The sequence below is a fragment of the Carcharodon carcharias genome, chromosome 9 (genome assembly GCF_017639515.1).
Source record: "Carcharodon carcharias isolate sCarCar2 chromosome 9, sCarCar2.pri, whole genome shotgun sequence".
Classification (NCBI taxonomy): domain Eukaryota; kingdom Metazoa; phylum Chordata; class Chondrichthyes; order Lamniformes; family Lamnidae; genus Carcharodon; species Carcharodon carcharias.
In genome coordinates this window covers 157,923,255-157,944,652 of record NC_054475.1, presented here as the reverse complement: position 1 = coordinate 157,944,652, position 21,398 = coordinate 157,923,255, and the positions used below count along the sequence as shown (strand labels likewise).

The window sequence follows — 21,398 nt, the reverse complement described above, 5'->3', positions numbered from 1 at the left end:
ATTTTACGTGGTCAGGCCAATTAAGGCCCGTCAAGCGTGACGTCCGCCAGGAAGTGCTATGCGCTCCCTGTCCGGGCGGGGTGGGGAGCATCCCTCAGCCAGGAGTGCGCTCTTTTGTGCATGTGTGCAACAGAGCGCATTCGTCTTCCTGAGGCTAAGTGCTGCCTCAGGGAAATCGGCGCCAAACTTAAAAATGGTGAAGGGGCAAAAATAAAATTTCCCTGTCACGGCCCCTCATGTGATACTGTCACATGAGTTGGGACATGTCCATCACTTTTAATCAAACCTTTATTAAATTTTTAAAAACCCTCATGAAACCACATCCCGCCCATGGATGAGGTTTCATACTTTTTCTAAAGCCCGCCAAGGCTCCCGGCCTGTGCACCAACCTTAAGGTTGGACGGGCAGGTCCATTAATTACTTCAGTTACTTTTTAAATGGCCTCAATTGGTCGTTGACAGGTCGGTGGGTGCACAGTTGATTCGGCTGTGCCCCCGCTGACCTGAAAATTGAAATGACGCGGGATGACTTCGGGAGTTCCGCCCAAAAAGTAAATAAATTTTCTTTATCTCACCCCTGGGCCTTTTGCCAATTCCCTTTTGGCCTTTTGATGTTGGGAATTCAATCAAACAAGGTGTATTGGTACGGTGAAGAGGACAAAGAATATCCAATATATCCTGCATGTGGGCTGTGCATCTTTTTCTCTGTAAACGGTACTGGGCTAATTCTGAAGAATGATTTTTCCTCAACCTTTAATGAACCTGAAGTCTGCCAATAACTGTGCTGTCTTTAAACTGTGACTCAGCTGTCTGTATCATTCTGCAGCGATGACTATTTGAATCAGCCTCATTTTATCGTGACTTTATACTGTCCTTTTCACTGCTCTTCTGTTTAGAAAGTGCAGCATGTATAAATATATAAAAAATAAATGAAAGAACCCTGTAATTTAATCATAGAATTCAAATGACTCAGAATCCATTTGAGCTTCCCTCTGGTGGGGCCCTGTTGTCATTTGAAACCTGGAGGAGTAAATTATAGGCTAATTATTCCCATTCATCCATAATCCTCTATATTTCCAAAAGGCCGGTCTCCTGCTCAACAATGAAGTTTTGAAAACTATGAAATGCACCAGTAAAAGAGTGCTGAAAGCTTTAGGAATTAATCAATTTTGCTTGAAGTTTTGCCTATATTGATGAGCCCAAGTAATTGTGCATGAATAATTATCCATAGTTGGTTATATCCTTCGCCTCCTCCTATTTCTCATCTACATGCTGCTCTTTGGTCGACATCATCTGAAAACACAGAAGTTGTTTCCATATGAACGATACCCAGCTGCTCCTCAAACCACCCCCACGGCTCCCCACACACACACACACACACACACACACACACACACACCCCCTCCCCGCCCCCCTCAGTTGCTAAATTATCAGACTAATTTTTTTGACATCCAGTACTGAAAGAACAGAAATTTAATCCAAGTAATTACTGGGAAGACCGAAGCCATTGTCTTTGGTCCTCCCTACGAGCTCTGTTACTTAGCTCCGAAAGCCATCCCTCTCCCTAGCAACTGTCTGAGGCTGAACCACACTGCTTGCAAACTTATTGTCAAGTTTGATCCCAAGATGACCACTTAACTGTGCTGTTACGGAGATTGTCTATTTCAGGCTCCATGACATTGCCTGACTCTACCCCGATGTCAGCTCCTCCGCTGCTGAAATCCTCATCCACACCTTCCCTACCTCTAGACTCAACTATTCGAACAGACTCCTAGCTGGCTTCCCACATTCTACCTGCTGTAAACTTGAACTCATCTATAACTCTGCTGCCCATTTTCTAACCCACACCAAGTCCTGTTCCCCTATCATCCCTGTGCTCATTAACTTACATTGGCTCTTGGTCATGCAACACCTTAATTTTAAGATTCACGTTCTTGTTTCCAAATTCCTCAAAGGCCTCGCCTTTCCCTTTGCTCACGTAATTCTGGCCTCAAATTCTCCTGATTTAAATTGCTCTACCATTGGTGGCCATGTCTTCAGCTACCTGGGCCTTCAGCTCTGAAATTCCCCCTTTGCCTTTCTTTAAGACACTTCTTATAACCTATCTGTTTGATAAAGCTTTTGTCCATCTGCTCTAATATTGTCTAATGTGATTTGGTGTCAAATTTTGCTTTCTACTGCTCCTGTAAAGTGCGTTGGGATGTTTTCCTTCTGTTAAAGATACTATGTAAGTACAGATTGTTGTAGAAGCTGCCAGTTGGTAGCTTTGACAGAATCTCACAGCACAGGAGCAGACCATTCAGCCCATCATATGCATGCCAGCTCTTTGAAGGAGTTATCCAATTAGTCCCACTTCCCCCACTCTTGCGTGATAGCCCCAAAAAATGTTTCCTTTTCAAATCTGCATCCAATTCACTTTTGAAAGTTACTATTGAAGCTGCTTCTCAGACAGTGCACTCTAGGTCAAAACATGCTAGGTAAAACAAAATTTAAAAAAATACTCACCTCACCCCCCCCTGTTCCTTTTGTTTATTTTGAAGGAGCGTTCTCTTGTTGCTCACACTCCTGCCATTGGAAACACCATCTTCCTATCCAAAACCCCACATAATTTTGAACATCTCTAATTAAATCTACCCTTAACCTCCTCTGCTCTAAGGAGAACAATCCCAGCTTCTCGAGTGTCTCTATGTAACTGAAGTCCCTAATCCCTGGTACCATTCTCGTAAACCTCCTCCGCGTCTTCCTTGCGGAAAAGGAGAAAACATTTGCAGGGCTATGGGGAAAGAGCAGGGGAGTGGAAGTAATTGGATAGCTCTTTCAAAGAGGTGGCACAGGACCAATGGGCCAAATGGTCTCCTGAGCACACTTTGATCCTGAGACAAGGAGCCTGTTTGTTATGCATGCTGCTCTGTTGACGATGGGGATGTTAACACTGCAAGTTAATAGTAGTTCTGCAAAGTGCAATGCTGTTATTACACTCAACTCCTTGGTCTCATTCTGATGACACCTCTCCCTTGATTTTCAGGGCATCACAAAGGACAACCGTACACACAGAATCCAAAAGTACAGAGCTTCATTCGGTGGATAAAAGGACAGCATGAGAAAGATGTGATGAAGAGGTCTGTAATGGGTGGCTACTATTCCTTCCCTCCAGCCCCCAACCTATTTCAGGATTACTGTAAAAATCTGGATGGTAAGACTCGCTGCACGTTGGATTCCCTCTGCAGTGCCTAGGGACTTCCTGTCGCATTGAATTAACTTTATTGAGGAAAACGGGATAATGCAGAGATCAAGTGCAGTAGATCACCCAACTTAGCCGCTCTGCGTACTACACTTCCTTTCCACTCTGTTATAGCTACATGGGGAGGGGTAAAATGACCAGAAAAGGGTTTTTTGTGAATTTAGAGAGGATGTGCTTTGCCAATACTGCTTCAGTACCACTATTTACACTGTCAGATTGTTTTGTTTTTCCCCTTTATTCTTTCATGGGATGTTATTGGCAAGGCCAGCAGTTGTTGCCTATCCCAAATTGCCCTGGAGTGCCTTGCTAGGCCATTTCAAAGGGCAGTTAAGAGTCAACCACATTGCTGTGTGTCTGGAGTCACATGTCGGCCAGACCAGGTAAGGGTGGCTTAGTGAGCCAGATTGTTTGTTTACGACAGTCGATGATAGTTTCACGGCCACCGTCACTGAGACTCACTTTATATTCCAGATTTGTTAACTGAATTCAAATTCCACCAGCTGCCATGGTGGGATTTGAACCCATGCCTCCAGAGCAGGGAGGATTGCTAGTCCAGCGACATTACCACTATGCCACTGTCTCCCCACCGTAAATAATTAGTCAGCCAGGTTTTCTTAGGTTAAGCAAAAAACAGAATACGTTTATTGAAACCATTTCCTGAATTAGGTAGTTGTCTTATTAGGTAAATTGAACCCATTCAAAACGTCGTACACATTTGCCTGGGCACCACACACACACACACACACACACACACACACACTAACATCCCCAGCCCCACCCCCACACCCCCACCATGGGTACAGATGGCAAAATAATAGGGTGGCTTAAGGATTTTTTGCAGTTGGTGAAGAAGATAATACAAAGGAGTATATGGTTAGCTGTCCTTTGACTAATCTTAATGCAGTGATTCCATGCTGCGGCCATTTTGTTCAGTTCTCTTCCTGGCTATAGTTGTATCGAGCAGATTTCCACATTTTATCCCCAAAAGATCTTGGTTTGCAGTAGATTTCTCTTTTCAGAATGCTTACTTTGCAAATCCAGGCACAATACTTAAGAGAGAGAGAGAGCGATTGGGTAAACAACTTTTGCCAGCCTGTTTTCAGTCCTGCATTCTGAACTCTGTTTTGTAACACCTCCCATTAAAGTGTCTTGCTGGCTGTATATTCCAGTTAAATTCTATTAATCCATGTCTGTTGCAGTCAATGCTTTTAGAACAAGTAATTTCACTTTGATGTCTGATTTCAGAAACTTTTGAAAAATTTCAGGATAGTGCAAAGCCAACAGGAGACGGAATCTTTCATGCTCCCCAGGGGGTTGTGTGTCTGATCTTTTTCATCCCGCTTGGTGGAATGCATGATGTAGCCATCTGGCAGCCTCCATTGTCTTAAGAGATTTTTTTTAAAAAATCCAGCCAGAAAAAGAAAAATTAGAAATTGTACCTTTTTCTTAAACAAAGCACATTCTTGCAACAACTCCCATTTGAATCTTCCATGTGTCTTATTAAGACCCAATTTTCAGATGAGACATTAAACTGTCCTTTCAGGTGGACACACAATCCCATGGCACTATTTCGAAGAAGAGCAGGGGAAATATCCCTGGTGTCACATGTAGGCCAGACCAGGCAAGGACATTACCGGATGGGATTTTGCAACAATCGGCAATGGTTTCATGGTCATCATCATAATTCCAGATTTTTATTGAACTCAAATTTCACCATCTGCCATGGTGGGATTCGAACCCAGGTCCCCAGAGCATTACCCTGGATCTCTGGAATACTAGTCCAGTGACAATACCATTATGCCACTACCTCCTGCTAAATGTTACCATTCCCATTTATTATTCACATGAAACTGATTACTGGTGTTGTCATATACATTTTATTAATGTACCATTTTAGATAGATAGATTATTAATAGGAAACCTGAGTGAATCCTGTCACCAATGAGGAAGGCTGTAATTATGCTTTGAAACAGTAGAAAGTCAGAATGTGACTTTGCAGCAGATAATGTTTTACTTACTTATTTTATTAGTGCTTAGATTTACTTTTAGGGTGTTTGTGGTTTAATCTCATATCTATAATGAGTTTTAATTCTCCAGCCACAGCTCCCTTCACCTCCATCAGTGAACTGAAGAAGGAGATTGAAAGCCTGCATTACAGAGAGCACAGGCGGATTATCCTTCAGGGAACCATTGCTGCTGTTGGATACGTTTGTCACACAGGCTCAGCTGAAAGGCTGTGTGTGAAGCCAGTGCTGGTACGAGAAGTTACCTTCAATCAACTTGAGCGCTAGAGTTGTGTCAGGACTTGCTTTTCCTCCGGTGATGTTTTTGTAACCGCTGTTGACAATCATGTCCTTCGAATAGGTGAACTGGCTCTTTTTTGTATAAGTTCTAACCTTTCACAGGATGTGGGCATCGCTGGCAAGGCCAGCATTTATGGTCCATCCATAGTTGCCCTTGAGAAGGTGGTGGTGAGCTGCCTTCTTGAACCGCTGCAGTCCATGTAGTGTAGGCATACCCACAGTGCTGTTAGGAAGGGAGTACCAGGATTTTGACCCAACGATAGTGAAGGAACGGAAACACATTTCCAAGTCAGGGTAGTATGTGGTTTGGAGGGAAACTTGCAAGTAATGGTGTTCCCATGCATCAGCTGCCCTTGCCCTTCTAAGTGGTAGAGGTCATGGGCTTGGAAAGTACTGTGGAAGGAACCTTGGTGAGCCGCTGCAGTGCATCTTGTCTATGGTACACACACTGCTGCTACTGTGAGTCGGTGATGGATGGGGTGCAAATCAAGCAGGTTGCTTTGTCCTGTATGGTGTCAAGCTCCTTGAGTGTTGTTGAAGCCGCCCTCATCCAGGCAAGGGGAGAGTGTTCCATCACACTCCTGACTTGTGCCTTCTAGATAGTGAACAGCCTTTGGGGAGTCAGGAGGTGAATTTCCCGTCACAGAATTCCCAGCCTCCAACCTGCCCTTGTGGCCACAGTATTTATGTGGCTAGTCCAGTTCAGTTTCTGATCAATGGTAACCCCCAGGACGTTGATAGTGAGGGATTCAGTGATGATAATTTGGAGGGGAATAGTGAGATTCTCTATTGTTGGAGATAGTCAATTGCCTGACATTTGTGTGGCACAAATGTTGCTTGCCACTTTATCAGCCCAAACCTGAATGATGTCTAAGTCTTGCTGCATGTGGACGAGGACTGCTTCAGTACCTGAGGAGTGGTGAATGGTGCTGAACATTGTTCAATCCCTGAAGTTGCTTTTATGGTGTCACCATGACTGGCCTTGTCAGCATTTAAGCACCAGCCCATGTTTTTCACACATCATGTTAACTCTTATCTCTAATCTATTAAAATCTTCCACATAGGGAACACATCCTGTCTACACTGATGTTACTTCCTCTGTCACACTTTACATGGCAGCACTTATAATAGGTAAACCCAGTGTTCAGGGGCAACATTTTACAATGAGAAAGGCCAGTGTCTTGAGTTACATGTCACACTGCAAATATGGACCTCCAACCAGTAAATGTCACTGTTGCATGAGTTAGCTAGGCCAGCCCATCATTTAACTTTTCATCAATCCCCCACCCCACCGCCTCTGCCCCCAACATTTTCAAATCTTTTTAGCTAATTTTCAGGGTTTCAATCCAATCCACCCAGGATCCCCTCTGCCCAATCTACCGACTGCCTGATTATTATTTTCACCCTGGGCCACAACTTGCCCACCTTCCCCCAGTCCACATTATTTTGGGTTTGGCTGGAGTTTAACATTGGGGCCTACTCTTTTGACCTCCTTTATTAGCAGTTTTCTTGAGAAATGGATGGCCCAGGTATGCAGTCAGACGAATAACCTTAAATTTATTCTCATTACAAACAGGGGGCTCGAAACGGCTTGGACCCGGCCCTGCAGAAAGACGATGCTTTTGCAGCCTCATCTTCAGCACCAGTCAGACTTGACGGGGAAGGTCCAGAGGAAGGCACCAGTGTGAGCCGGCCAACAGAGGCGCTTCATGTAGATCCAGTGAGGCACCATCCGAGGCAGTCATCGCCAGTGCTGAATTGCTACTGGTTAAGGTATTGCACTGAAGCAAAGTGGCCTATTCAGGAAGGGTGATGTGTTCAGTATATTGTGCCTGTCAAAGGGGACGGCGCAGTGGACTGGACTCATCTCACTTTGAGGATGTAAACTCGTGTCACACCACAGGACAGAGCCCTTACGGTGACAAATTGTGAGCAGTCTTAACTAACCATCTTGTGGGGGCAAGTCCACAGCACAAATCTCAACTTCAACACAAGTTGACATCAACCTTCAAGTTGGGAAAGTCAAGAGTGCCTGGCCCATGCTGCACTGCTAATTTGGGTTGGTTTGACCTGGGACGCCTCATTTGATGGGCACAAAATTAAAATACAACCTGAGACACTTTTTCACGAGTATAAAGAGGAGTAAATAAATAAGGGCCATCTGCTTTTGCATTTTTTTTTTAAAAAAGGAGCATTTCTATCTAATCGCAATCACTTCTTCTGAAGAACCTTTCTTTCCCTGTTGAGCATTGCTCAGGTAGATTTAACAAGGTTGCCAACACTCCAGGATTGGGCTGGAGTCTCCAGGAATTGCAGCTCAATCTCCTGGACGCTGCTGCAAGAAAATCCTGGAGAAAAGTCCTAGAGGCATCAGAAAAAGAAAGGGTATTTATTTGTTTTTTTTTTCATTTTCCTTAAAAACCTTTGCTTATTACTTTAAAAATAATGAAGGTGGAATAAGGTTGGCAGGATGGTCAGAGCTGAGGGGCCACGTGATAAGACATTCAGGAATATGCCCAGCCAGAGGTGGCAACCCTACTTAACGCCCCGGCCTTAAGCTAATGTGTGGATCAACTGCACTTTACAGAGACTTTATCACTTGTTGTCAATAGCGATGAAATTCAGGCGTTTTCTTCCATAGGCAGTTGGTCGCTCCTGAGTGTCGGTTTTGTGGTCAGGTGGAAATTTGAAAGTGTACCTCCATGTCACACATCATTGCTGGCAGGACAGGTTCCCAATATCCCTCCAGCCTCAGCCACCAAAACTCTGACACTGGATGAAGTCTTCTAATGGACTATCTCATTTGTATATTCCTTTCCCGTGTCCCTGTCCTCTTCTCATTGTCTCCTTGTGGAAGAAAACAAAAGAAAGATCCTGCATTTATATAGCACCTTAACTACAGAATGTCCCAAAGCATTTCACAGCCAATGAAGTGCTTTTTGAACTGTAGTCGCTGTTGTAATACAGCCACTTTGTGCACAGCAAGGTCCCACAAACAGCATTGTGATAGTTGCTGGGTAACCTGTTTTAGTGACGTTCACTGAATCACAGTGCAGAAGAGGCCCTTTGGCCCATTGAGTCTTCTCCGACACATGAGAAACACCTGACCTACCTACCTAATCCCATTTACCAGCACTTGGCCCATAGCCCTGAATGTTATGACATGCCAAGTGCTCATTCAGGTACTTTTTAAAGGATGTGAGGCAACCCGCCTCCACCACCCTCCCAGGCAGTGCATTCCAGACCATCAGCACCCTCTAGGTAAAAAAGTTTTTCCTCACATCCCCACTAAACCTCCTGCCCCTCACCTTGAACTTATGCCCCCTTGTGACTGACCCTTCAACTAAGGGGAACAGCTGCTCCCTGTCCATGACCCTCATAATCTTGTCCACCTCAATCAGGTCGCCCCTCAGTCTTCTCTGCTCCAATGAAAACAACCTAAGTCAACCCAACCTCTCTTCATAACTTAAATGTTTCATCCCAGGCAACATCCTGGTGAATCTCCTCTGCAATCCCTTCCAGTGCAATCATATCCATCCTATAATGTGGTGATCAGAACTGCACACAGTACTCCAGCTGTGGCCTCACCGAGGTTCTATACAACTCCAACATGACCTCTCTACTTTTGTAATCTATGCCTCAATTGATAAAGGCAAGTGTCCCATATGCCTTTTTCACCATCCCACCAACATGCCCCTCTACCTTCAGAGATCTGTGGACAAACACACCAAGGTCCCTTTGTTCCTCAGAACTTCCTGGTGCCATGCCATTCATTGAATACTTCCTTGTCAAATTACTCCTACCAAACTGTATCACCTCACACTTTGCAGGGTTAAATTCCATATGCCACTTATCTGCCCATTTGACCATCCTGTCTATATCTTACTGTAGCCCAAGGCACTCAACCTCACTGTTAACCACCCGGCCAATCTTTGTGTCATCTGCAAACTTACTAATCCTACCCCCCACATAGTCATCCATGTCGTTTATATAAATGACAACTAATAAGGGACCGAGCACAGATCCCTGTGGTACACCACTGGACACTGGCTTCCAGTCACTAAAGCATCCTTCTGTCATCACCTTCTGCCTCCTACAACTAAGCCAATTTTGAATCCACCTTATCAAATTACCCTGTAACCCATGTGCCTTTGTCTTCTTTATAAGTCTCCCATGTGGGACCTTGTCAAAGGCTTTGCTGAAATCCATATAAACTACATCAACTGCACTACCCTCATCTACACACTTGGTCACCTCAAAAAATTCAATCAAACTTGTTTGGCATGACCTCCCTCTGACAAAGCCATGCTGATTATCCCTGATCAGACCTTGCCTCTCCAAGTGGAGATAGATTCTTTCCTTCAGAATTTTCTCCAATAGTTTGCCTACCACTGACGTGAGACTCAGTGGCCTGTAGTTCCCTGGCTTATCTCTACAACCCTTCTTAAATAGCGGAACCACATTAGCTGTTGGCCAATCCTCTGGCACCTCCCCCGTTGCCAGAGAGGAATTAAAAATTTGGGTCAGAGCCCCTGCGATCTCCTCCTTTGCCTCCCTCAGCAGTCTGGGACACATCATCCAGACCTGGAGATTTGTCCACTTTTAAGCCTGCCGATAGCTCCAATACCTTATCACTCCCTGTATCAATTTGCTTAAGAACCTCGCAGTCACTCTCCCCGAGTTTGATACCTTCATCCTCATTCTCTTGGGTGAAGATGGATGTGAAGAATTCATTCAACACTCTAGCGATGTCATCTGGCTCCACCCATAGATTGTCCCTTGGTCCCGAATGGGCCCTACTCTTTCCCTGGTTATCCTCTTCCCATTGATATACTTATAGAATATCTTGGGATTTTTCCCTACTTTAGCAGCCAGAGCTTTCTCATATTCCCTCTTTGCTCTCCTAATTGCTTTCTTAAGCTCCACCCTGCAATTTCTGTGCTCCACTAATGCCTCTGCTGATTTGCTTTCTTTGTACCTGCTAAAAGCCTCTCTTTTCCTTCTCATCGTATCCTGAATATCTCTGGTCATCCATGGTTCTCTGGGCTTGTTACTCCTTCCTATCACCCTAGAAGGAACATGTTGAGCCTGTACCCTCCCCATTTCTTTTTTGAACACCCCCCACTGCTCCTCTGTAGATTTCCCCACAAGTAGCTGTTCCCAGAGGAACAACACCTCATCTTCCGACTAGGGACTTTACAGCCTTCCGGACTGAATATTGAATTCAACAACTTTAGGTCGTGAGCTCCCTCCCCCATCCCCACCCCCTTTCTGTTTCCCCCTTCCTCTTTTTTTTCCCAATAAATTATAAAGATTTTCCTTTTCCCACCTATTTCCATTATATAAAAAAAAAATATAAAAAAAAAATAAAAAAAAATAAATAAAAAAAAACCCACTAGAGCTATACCTTGAGTGCCCTACCATCCATTCTTAATTTGCACATTCGTTTAGATAATATCACCAACTTTAACTTTAACACCTATGTGTTCTATTGTACTATTGTGGTTGACATCTTTTGATGATCTGCTTCTATCACTGCTTGTTTGTCCCTACAACCACACCAACCCCCTCCACCTCTCTGTCTCTCTATCTCTCCGCCCCCCACACACACACCTTAAACCAGCTTATATTTCAGCTCTTTCCTGGACTCGAACTCAAGTTCTGTCGAAGGGTCATGAGGACTCGAAACGTCAACTCTTTTCTTCTCCGCCGATGCTGCCAGACCTGCTGAGTTTTTCCAGGTAATTCTGTTTTTGTTTTGGACTTCCAGCATCCGCAGTTTTTTTGTTTTTACCTTGGCCAGATCCTGCCTTATTTTACTAAAATCCACTCTCCCCCAATCCAAAACATTTTTTTTCAACTTATCGATTTCTTTGTCCGTAACAAGCTTAAACTGTACCATGTTGTGGTCGCTGTCACTAAAATGCTCCCCCACCACCACCTCAGCCACCTGTCTGGCTTCGTTCCCCAGAATTAGGTCCAGCAAAGCACTGTCCCTTGTTGGACCCTCTACATATTGACCTAAAAAGTTCTCCTGTACACATTTCAAGAAATCCACTCCATCCAAGCCCTTAGCACTATGTCTATCCCAATTAATATTGGGAAAATTGAAATCACCTAATATAATTACCCTATTGTTATTGTTTTTACACACCTCCACAAATTGTGCACATATTTGTTCCTCAATTTCCTGCTGACTATCTGGGGGTCGATAATAAACACCTAATAATGTGGTTGCCTCTTTTTTATTCCTAAGCTCTACCCACAAAGCTTCATTTGATGCCCCCTCCAAGATACCATCTCTCCTTACTGCAGTAACGGACTCCTTAACTAATAATGCAATGCCTCCTCCTCTTTTACCCCCTCCCCTCTCTTGCCTGAAGATTCTATATCCCCGAATGTTGAGTTGCCAATCCTGCCCTTCCCTCAACCATGTCTCAGTGATGGCTACTGTATCACAAGTCCACATGTCAATTCTCACCCTTAACTCGTCCGTTTTACCTGTAATACCCCTGGCATTAAAGTAGAGGCCATCAAGCCTTGCCTTACTCCTCTGAAGTTAAAGACAGCGGTACTCCCTCTGACTTGATTGTTTTCCTGTATTATGATGTGTCCCTATTCTGCTAACATTCTGTGTTCCTTCCCCCTGCCAAATTAGCTTAAATTCCTCCCAACAGCACTAGCAAACATGCCCACAAGGACGTTAGCCCCACTCTGGTTCAGATGTAGACCTGCTTGTACAGGTCCCACCTTCCCCAGAAACAGCCCCATTGATCCAGGAATCTAAAACCCTCCCTCCTGCACCAACTCTTAAGCCGTGTATTCATCAGTGCTATTCTCCTGCTATTCTGAGCTCGCTAGCATGTGGCACTGGGAGTAATCCAAAGATTACAACCCGAGAGGTCTTGCTTTTTAGTCTACTACCTAACTCCCTGAATTCTTGATGCAAGACCTCATCCCTCTTTCTACTTATGTCATTGGTACCAACGTGTACCATGACCTCTGCCTTATCACCCTCCCCCTTCAGGATGCCCTGCAGCTGTTCAGTGACATCCCGGACCCTGGCACCAGGGAGGCAACATATCATCCTGGAGTCACGTTGATGGCCACAGCGCCTATCTGTTCCCCTGACTATAGAATCCCCTATTACTATTGCTCTTCCTCTCTTTCCCCCCTGCTCCTGTACAGACAGGCTGCTTTTGGTGCCAGAAGCTTGGCTCTGTCCGCACTCCCTGGCGGAACCAGCACCCTCACCAGCCTCCAAAACGGAATACCGATTTGCGAGCGGGACCCCAGGGGACTCCTGAACTGCCTGCCTGTTTTTCTTGGACTGTCTGGTGGTCACCCATTCCCTTCCTTCCTCGAGTCCTTTCATCTGCGGTGTGACCACTTCTCTAAACATGCTATCTATGATGCTCTCAGACTCACAGATGCTCCATAGTGTCCCCAGCCGCCGTTCCAGCTCTGAGACCTGAGCTTCCAGGAGCTGCAGCTGGACACGCTTCCTGCACACATGCTGGTCCCGGGCACTGGAAATGTTCCCGGCTTCCCACATGGAGCACGAGGATCACACCACGGCTTTGAGCTCTCCTGCCATGACTTATCCCTTTAAATTAAACCTTTTAAGTCAATTACTCAAGGGCCCTTCTTTCCTGATCCTAGTTACTGCAGGGTATACAAACTGTAAACCACAAAAAGACCTTAAACTATAAGCGATTAAAGTAGTAAATACCTTACCCACTACTTACCAGTGATTCCTTTCCCTTGTTGTCTCTACCATTGCAGTACGCTCTGAATATTTAAGAAGTTGGATAGCAAGGAAAAAATGCAAAGAACACCTCGTCCCCTATGCACCGAATTCCTGCTTTGCACCAGATTCTGAATACCCACTCTGGCTGTGCCCTACTCAGGATGTGCTCGCTCTACTGCTCCTGTGCAAGCACACTGTAGCCTGCTTCCAGATAGTCACTTTCTTAAATAGAGCTGACTTGACTCACCACTAGTTAAGCTTCAAAGTAATTAACCCCTATTCAGGCCCTAATCATTCCATGTTGGTAGAGAGGTAACGATTGGCCTTCTCTCCTTCCAAAAAGACGAGTCCTCATTTGAATGTCTCATCTGAGACACGACACCTCCAACAATGCAGCAGTCTCTCAATACTGCATGGGCAATATCAGCTGAGATTTTATGCTCAGATCTCTGGAGTGGAACTTGTGCCCACAATTTTCTGATTCAAAGGCAAGAATGCTACCCACTCAGACATGGCCGCATTGTGACTTCAGTCTTACGGGCCAAGTTCTAGTCATGTATCTCAGTTATTTCAAACTAATTTTAGCTGACTGTGTGGAAATCCTTTTCAATGCATAAGTTAAGAGGAGCAAAAATAAAATTTAGTAAATTATAAATTGTTGGTAAAATGATGTGATTTATTGCCTTAAAAAGCAACAAAGTTCAATGGGTATCTGCTACCCCCTGTACCATTATGAGCATTATGAAGCCATCTGTCATACTGACCATGGAATTGAATGCTGACACTTCTGTCTTTTTTCAGACGTAGGTATCCATTGAGAAATTTGCAAAAGATTTACTGTAGCAAATGGCAAATGCACAAACCACTCAGTTATGTTTGCAAACCATGGCCATTTGTGGCTTGACCTCCCTCCAGTTTTATCGCACACGACTGCTTTTAGGGGTCAGGCAAACTAATGTTCTTTTGTCATCCATTGACTCAAGGAAGAAGTTGGCGGATCCACAGATGGGCGTGCTGAAGAGGAAGAAGCAGACAAACAGACAGAGGGCCCTGAAGAGGTTTGTAGACTGATTGTAGATCAGAATCAGGAGCCAATATAATGACACACGCACTTCAAAGGCATTCGTTGTGGGTGAAGTGCTGAGCAATTGTGATAGGCATTGCAGAAATGCAAATCCTATCTTTCATGGGAACAGGGGTGGGCCATTCAGCCCCTGGAGCATCTTCTGTCATTCATTTCAACCATGGCTGATGACCAAAGCGGTTTCTTTATTTCAAACTTGGAATGTGGGCCATGCTGTGAAAGTGATGCCTATCCCTAGTTTGCCTGAGAAGGTGGCATTGTGCTTTTTTCTGTGTAGTGATTGCTTGTACAACTGGGTAGAGGGCTCAGCTGTTTTGTCGTCTACCACATTGTAAGATTTATGGGTTTGGGACCACTGATACCTAACCAGGCAGTCGACTATTCGTATGTAACTTGAAGATATGATACATTAACTAATTAGACAGATAAGAAGGTATACGACCGGTAACAGCTTGTGATAGCTGCATTCTACTTTTGAGTTGAAGTTTTAGGAAACATCCCTCAATCTCTTGATCTCCCTCCTCCTCCTCTGGTATCGTCTTCCATCTGAAGAAGGCAGCAGCCCAATGAGCCTTGCCACCTCACCAGCACCTCAGCCCCTCACCAATATGACACCAATCTATATATCCTTTTTGGGGGACTGGTAGCTTACCCAGTGTCAATCATCTATCTTAACTATTCTGACCAATGGATATAGGACAGGTACTCAAAACGTCAGGGTGGTTACAAGCCCCCCTTGTGCATCACCCTGCTCAAGGTCAGCTTTTAAGTTTACATCTTGCTGAGGCTCATATCCTGGTCCTTTTTAAACAATTGCATAGATAAGGGGGTACAGAAGACGCCATCTTAACTGAGGAATGACAACATGAACTAAGTGACTTGCCTGTTTCCACAGACCGTTTAAAAATTGTTGCCGTTTTAGACAGCTCTTTAGACGGTGTTATATTATGCAGAAGATATCTGTTTATTCAAGATCCCAATTTCTTATGACACAGTGTGCTGGAGTCACTTGTGGCCAGACAGGATAAGGGATGACAGGTTCCCTTCCCTGTTAACGATCTGGTTGGGTTTTTATTGACAATCTGTAGTTTTCACCCTGATTTTATCTTGGTGCTTGCCCATAAATGAGTCAGCTTTATTGAATTGAATGTCCCACCTTGCCACAAAGATGTTTGAATTCACAATCCTGAGGTTGCTCGTTCAGTCCCCCTCAACCCAGCAAAAGTCCAGGTAAAAGAGTTGGATGTGTCTGCAGTTTTGACTTGGTGACAAAGGCCCAATCTTCTAAACTGTCGGCAATTCTGATTCACAATCTCAGGACTTCATAGTTAACAGACTGCACTCAGTGTTGGAATGTAGGAAACACCACAGCTGACTTTGCTCGTGGCAAGATCCAGAACCGCTCCCTCGTGAATCCACATACTCAGCATTGTCCTTCCACTCACTGTAAGAGAAAGTCAACAGCACCTCACCCAGAAGTCTGAACAGCCTTGTTCTGTGCTTTAATTTCTATGTAATTGCTGACACTGAAACTGCTGGGTAACACCAGAAAAGACAGCAAACAATTTGACGTAGGCTTTGCCTGTTATTGGTAAACAAGGGCCTCAGATCTTACTGGGTCCAGTTTAATGCCCTGGACTTGTTCGGATCATTTCTAGCAATCTCTCCAAACGCTGTTCTCCAAATGGTCTGGGATAAGCAAACTGGCATTTTCCATACACATCACAAGTGTCTTGTGCAAAATACGAATGGCTGCTCTGTCAGAGTCGTTGAAAAATTATAACCCACGGTCACAAAGAACGGTCACAATTAAGCACACTCAGGCCTCAGAGCTCCTTGTCTACCCCAAATTTGCTTTTTATCATTCCCAGAGTAAAATTCAAGGTTGGTGCTTACTTCGTGAATCCTTGTGCAAGCAGATGAACATACGGACATAGGAAATAGGAGCAAAAGTAGGCCATTCGGCCCCTCGAGCTTGTTCTGCCACTCAATAAGATCATGGCTGATCTGTTTGTGTTTCGAGTTTGACATTCCCATCTACCTCCGATAACCTTTGATTCCCTTGCCTAACAAGAATCTACCTCCACCTTAAAAATATTCAGTGATTCTGCCTCCGACACCTTCGGAGGCAGAGAGATGCAAGTCACACAACCCTCTGTGAGAAAAAATTTCTCCTCATCTCTGCCCTATAAGGGTGACCCCTAATTTTAAAACAATGCCCCCTAGTTCTGGACTCGTCCACCGGAGGAAACATCCTCTTCACGTCCACCTTGTCAAGGCCGTTCAGGATCTTACATACTTCCATCAAGTCACCCCTCACTCTTCTAAACGCCAGTGGAAACAAGCCCAGCCTGTCCAAGCTATCCTCGTAAGAGAACCCACTCGTTCCCGAAATCGAGACATTGCTCTCGGATCCTGGACAAGTTTGGACAGGCAACCTTTCTGCGCACTTTTTAAAATTATGATCAGTCGCTCTTGTCGATTGGCAGAGAACGTTTGTCCCACTGAAAGCTTTGCAAATGGGACTTGTAGCAAGATCGACATGTTTAAGCATGTGTTGGAGTTCAGCCCAAAACGGCAGTCATTACACTTTTAATGATTAATTCATTGTGAGGAATGATCCCGAGAGGAAGAGTGTGGTACAGTTGCTTCCGTCTTTGGAGTCTTAATAGTCCTCTCTACCCGGGTGACTTTCACATTTGCCCAGCAGTTCAGGATAGGATTGGAGGATTTTTATCTTTGCAGGCACCCAACCAGACTTGCCCAGTTACAAAACCAGGGAGAATGTTAAATTCACTTTGTCACAGCTTTGAAATCAAGCTAATTTTGATTTGAGTTAAGCAACCTTCAGAGACTTATAAATGATGAAAGAAGGTGGAAAATTCAACTAGTTGCTGTAAATGCACCAAAAATCCCTTTAAATCTTTATACATTTAAAAAGAAAGCTTGTGCTATTATTATTGCCCTGCTAGGCCATTTCAGAGGGCAAGCAAGAGCCAACCACATTGCTGTGGATCTGGAGTCACTTACTGACCAGAACGGGTAAGGACAGAAATTACCTTCCCTGAGGGACATAGTGAACCAAATGAGTTTTTAACAGCAATTTGATAAGTTTTATGCTGATATCAGCTTTTAATTTCCAGAATTTTTGAAACAGAATTCACACTCTCAAACTGCCACGATTGGAGGGATGTGTTTTATTAGTCTACGGCTGTGGGTGACGAGTCCAGTAATACAGTCACTACCCGTATGGAATCGAATATAATGGTAACTCACGTTATTCGTTACCCAGACATTGCTTTGACAAGTGCAAAAAAAGCACGGGTGAAGCGGCTTCAGTAAAAAAAAAATGGATATTGAGCTAACTTGATGTATTTGTCAGGCCAGAGAAAATGAATGCAAAGATTGATGAGATTAAAATTGTGAGAATCCTGTCACCACAGGCTGTCTGACATCTGGACCCAACTCCCATTACAGGCAATGTTGTCGTGATTAATTGGGCATATAATCTGTGCTGACAGCCACTGTGGTACTGAGGGAGTGCAGTGTAATTGGAGGTGGTGTCGTTCACTTGAAATGCTCGACTAAGACCCCCAGCTGCTCGTTGCATTAGCTCCAGTGGATGTTAAGAATCCCAGCCTCTTTGAAGAAGAGCCTACATTCTTCCTCAGCCAACACTACCCCAAAAATAAATTAACCGATGAGCCGCCCCCTGCTGAGTTCTCGCTAAGTGCACAGTGGCTGCATAGATACTGGCCTACAGAACAATGGCTGTACTCAACATAGAAAACATAGAAAAGAGGAGCAGTAACAGGTCATCCCGCACTTCGAGCCTGCTCCGCCATTCAATATGATTATGGCTGATCCTCCGTCTCAACACCATTCTCCTGCACTCTCCCCGTACCCCTTGACGCCTTTAGAGTCCAGAAATCTATCTATTTCCTTCTTAAATATATTCAGTGACTTGGCCTCCATAGTCTTTGTGGTAAAGAATTCCACAGGTTCACCACCCTCTGAGCGAAGAAGTTTCCCCTCATCTCAGTCCTAAATCCCCCTATCCTGAGACTGTGGGGTCCTTGTTCTAGGCCCCTCCACCACCCCAGCCAGAGGAAACATCATCCCTGCATCCAGTCTTGTCCATCCCCGTCAGAATTTTACATATTTCTATGAGACCCCCTCTCATTCTTCTAAACTCCAGTGAACAAAGGCCTAGTCGGCCCAATCTCTCCTTGTACGACAATCCTGCCTCTCCAGGAATTAGTCTGGTGAGCCTGTGCTTCATTCCCTCTATGGAAAGTATATCCTTTCTTAGGTAAGGAGATCAAAACTGCACACAATACTCCAGGTGTGGTCTCACCAAGGACCTGTACAGCTGCAGTAAGACATCCATTTAGAGCTTTCTTCTGATACTGGCATCTGAAAGCGTTACTGAAGACAGGCCCTTCCTTGCAACCACGCTGAATGTGTCCTCCCTGATTTACGTCTGGCTTACCGTTGGCTATATGAAGCCCTCGTTTCAGGATCCTGTTGATGCCAGCCTATATTGTGCACAAGAGGAAATTAGATGGTATGTGGCAACGCTTTGCATTTCCCCAGTTTATTGACTCATTGCCTTTTAGCTTATCCAATTACTCGTAAATGAGATGTTGTAAAATCAAAAGCAGGTGGGGAGAATTGTCAGAGACATATGATACTTCTCTGGATTAAAAGAGAGTAAAACCTGATGCATTACTTTCAGGACAGCAGAGCAAAAGGCCACGGGTGATGTTCCCGCTAAGCTAAGCTACACAGGCCTTGTTCCTTGATAAATGCGCGGCTGGTATAAAAAAAATTAAAGGGATTGCACACGTCTAATTTTAAACCCCTTCAGGCAACCTTCGGACAGATTTCAGGGAGAGTGAGCAGCAACTGGAAAGGACAGTAGGGGAAGAGTGGTTGAGGCAGAACAATGAATTCCGAAAGAAACAGTGGAACACTTTAGTAGGAAGACAGCAGAATTGGTAATCTGAAAGGATGGAGAAAAGGTTGGAAGGGCCTTTTTCAAACTATTTTTGCGACTAAGAGAGGAACATTAAATTCCCTTTAGGAAGGGAACTTAGCCACAGGCTCCAGCGAGAATATGAACAGATCCTGTGAAGCGCATTTATAGGCCACAGCTGTCCCACGTTGAGCAAGGCAAGTTGAATGTTCTAATATTTGTTGGAGTTCCTGTTTGAATGTATTTTGAATTCAGAGATAAATTTAGTAGCATTTATTTCTTGGTAATTTTATCTATCAACAGGTCAGAATTTTATTTATAACCCTATAACTTACATGGTCTGATGAATGGTCTGGGTCTGATGTCTCCACCATGACTGGGGTTGAATGTAAGGTCATTCACTGTGTCCTTAAGGTGCTTTGACTAAATGGTAACTCCCTCCACTCTGAGTCAGAAAGTTGTGGATTGAAACCCCGCTGTAGAGATTCGTGCACATCAGCGCAGCACTGAGGGGGTGCTGCACTGTCATGGGTGCCATCCTCTGTGTGAGGCATTATAATGTCAGCTCACTCGTGGGCATAGAAGAAGACCAGGGGAGATCACCTGGTCTCCGGGCTCACATTTAGCCCTCAACCAGCATGTCGAAAAGAAAACATTTTCAAGTCATTTATCTCATTGCTGTTTGTGGGACCTTAGCTGGGCACAAATTAACTGCTACATTTTCCTGCAGTGAGAGTGACTACACTTGAAAAGTGCCTCCTTGGCTATAGCGTGCTTTGGGATGCCCTGAGGATGTGAATGGTGCTCTGTATTTGTTGTTTGTGCTTGTAACAGCAGTTCGCTGTAACCTGAGCATTGACCCACCAACTCGGGCTGTATTTAGATCTTTCGTCTGATACTGGCATCTGAAAGCGTTACTGAAGACAGGCCCTTCCTTGCAACCACACTGAATGCGTCCTCCCTGATTTACGTCTGGCTTACCGTTGGCTGTATGAAGCCATCGTTTCAGGATCCTGTTGATGCCAGCCTATATTGTGTACAAGAGAAAATTAGATGGCATTTGGCAACGCTTTGCATTTCCCCAGTTTATTGACTCATTGCCTTTTAGCTTATCCAATTACTCGTAAATGAGATGTTATAAAATCAAAAGCAGGTGGGGAGAATTCTCAAAGAATACTTGTCAGAGACATATGATACTTCTCTGGGATAAAAGAAAGTAAAACCTGATGCATTACTTTCAGGACAGAGCAAAAGGCCACGGGTGATGTTCCCGCTAAGCTAAGCTACACAGGCCTTGTTCCTTGATAAATGCGTGGCTGGTATAAAAAATATTAAAGGGATTGCGCACGTCTAAATTTTAAACAGCTTCAGGCAAAATTCAGACAGATTTCAGGGAGAGTGCGCAGCAACTGGAAAGGACAGTAGGGGAAGAGTGGTTGAGGCAGAACAATGAATTCTGAAAGAAACAGTGGAAGACTGTAGTAGGAAGACAGCAGAATTGGTCATCTGAAAGGATGGAGAAGAGGTTGGAAGGGCCTTTTTCAAACTATTTTTGCGACTAAGAGAGGAACATTAAATTCCCTTTAGGAAGGGAACTTAGCCACAGGCTCCAGCGAGAATATGAACAGATCCTGTGACGTGCACCTATAGGCCACAGCTGTCCCACGTTGAGCAAGGCAGGTTGTAATGTTCTAATATTTGTTGGAGTTCCTGTTTAAATGTCTTTTGAATTCGGAGACAAATTTAGTAGCATTTATTTCTTGGTAATTTCATCTATCAACAGGTCAGAATTTTATTTATAATCCTATAACTTACATGGTCTGATGAATGGTCTGGGTCTGATGTCTCCACCATGACTGGGGTTGAATGTAAGGTCATTCACTGTGTCCTTAAGGTGCTTTGACTAAATGGTAACTCCCTCCACTCTGAGTCAGAAAGTTGTGGATTGAAACCCCGCTGTAGAGATTTGAGCACCTCAGCGCAGCACTGAGGGGGTGCTGTGCTCTCATGGGTGCCATCCTCTGTGTGAGGCATTATAATGTC

General features: G+C 44.5%; 1 protein-coding gene across 2 annotated transcripts in view; it reads left to right on the top strand.

Annotated features, from left to right (window-relative positions):
• radx (RPA1 related single stranded DNA binding protein) overlaps positions 1 to 21,398 on the top strand; it is a 95,516-nt gene that overhangs the window by 28,287 nt on the left and 45,831 nt on the right. For both annotated transcript variants that reach the window (XR_005944070.1, XM_041196289.1), the window contains exons 9-12: positions 3,025 to 3,192; positions 5,338 to 5,495; positions 7,120 to 7,316; positions 14,277 to 14,351. Coding sequence is in view for 1 of the 2 variants with exons in the window: in XM_041196289.1 (XP_041052223.1) it covers positions 3,025 to 3,192; positions 5,338 to 5,495; positions 7,120 to 7,316; positions 14,277 to 14,351 (598 nt within the window). In the remaining variant the exon portion in view is untranslated. The remainder of the gene's footprint in view (positions 1 to 3,024; positions 3,193 to 5,337; positions 5,496 to 7,119; positions 7,317 to 14,276; positions 14,352 to 21,398) is intronic.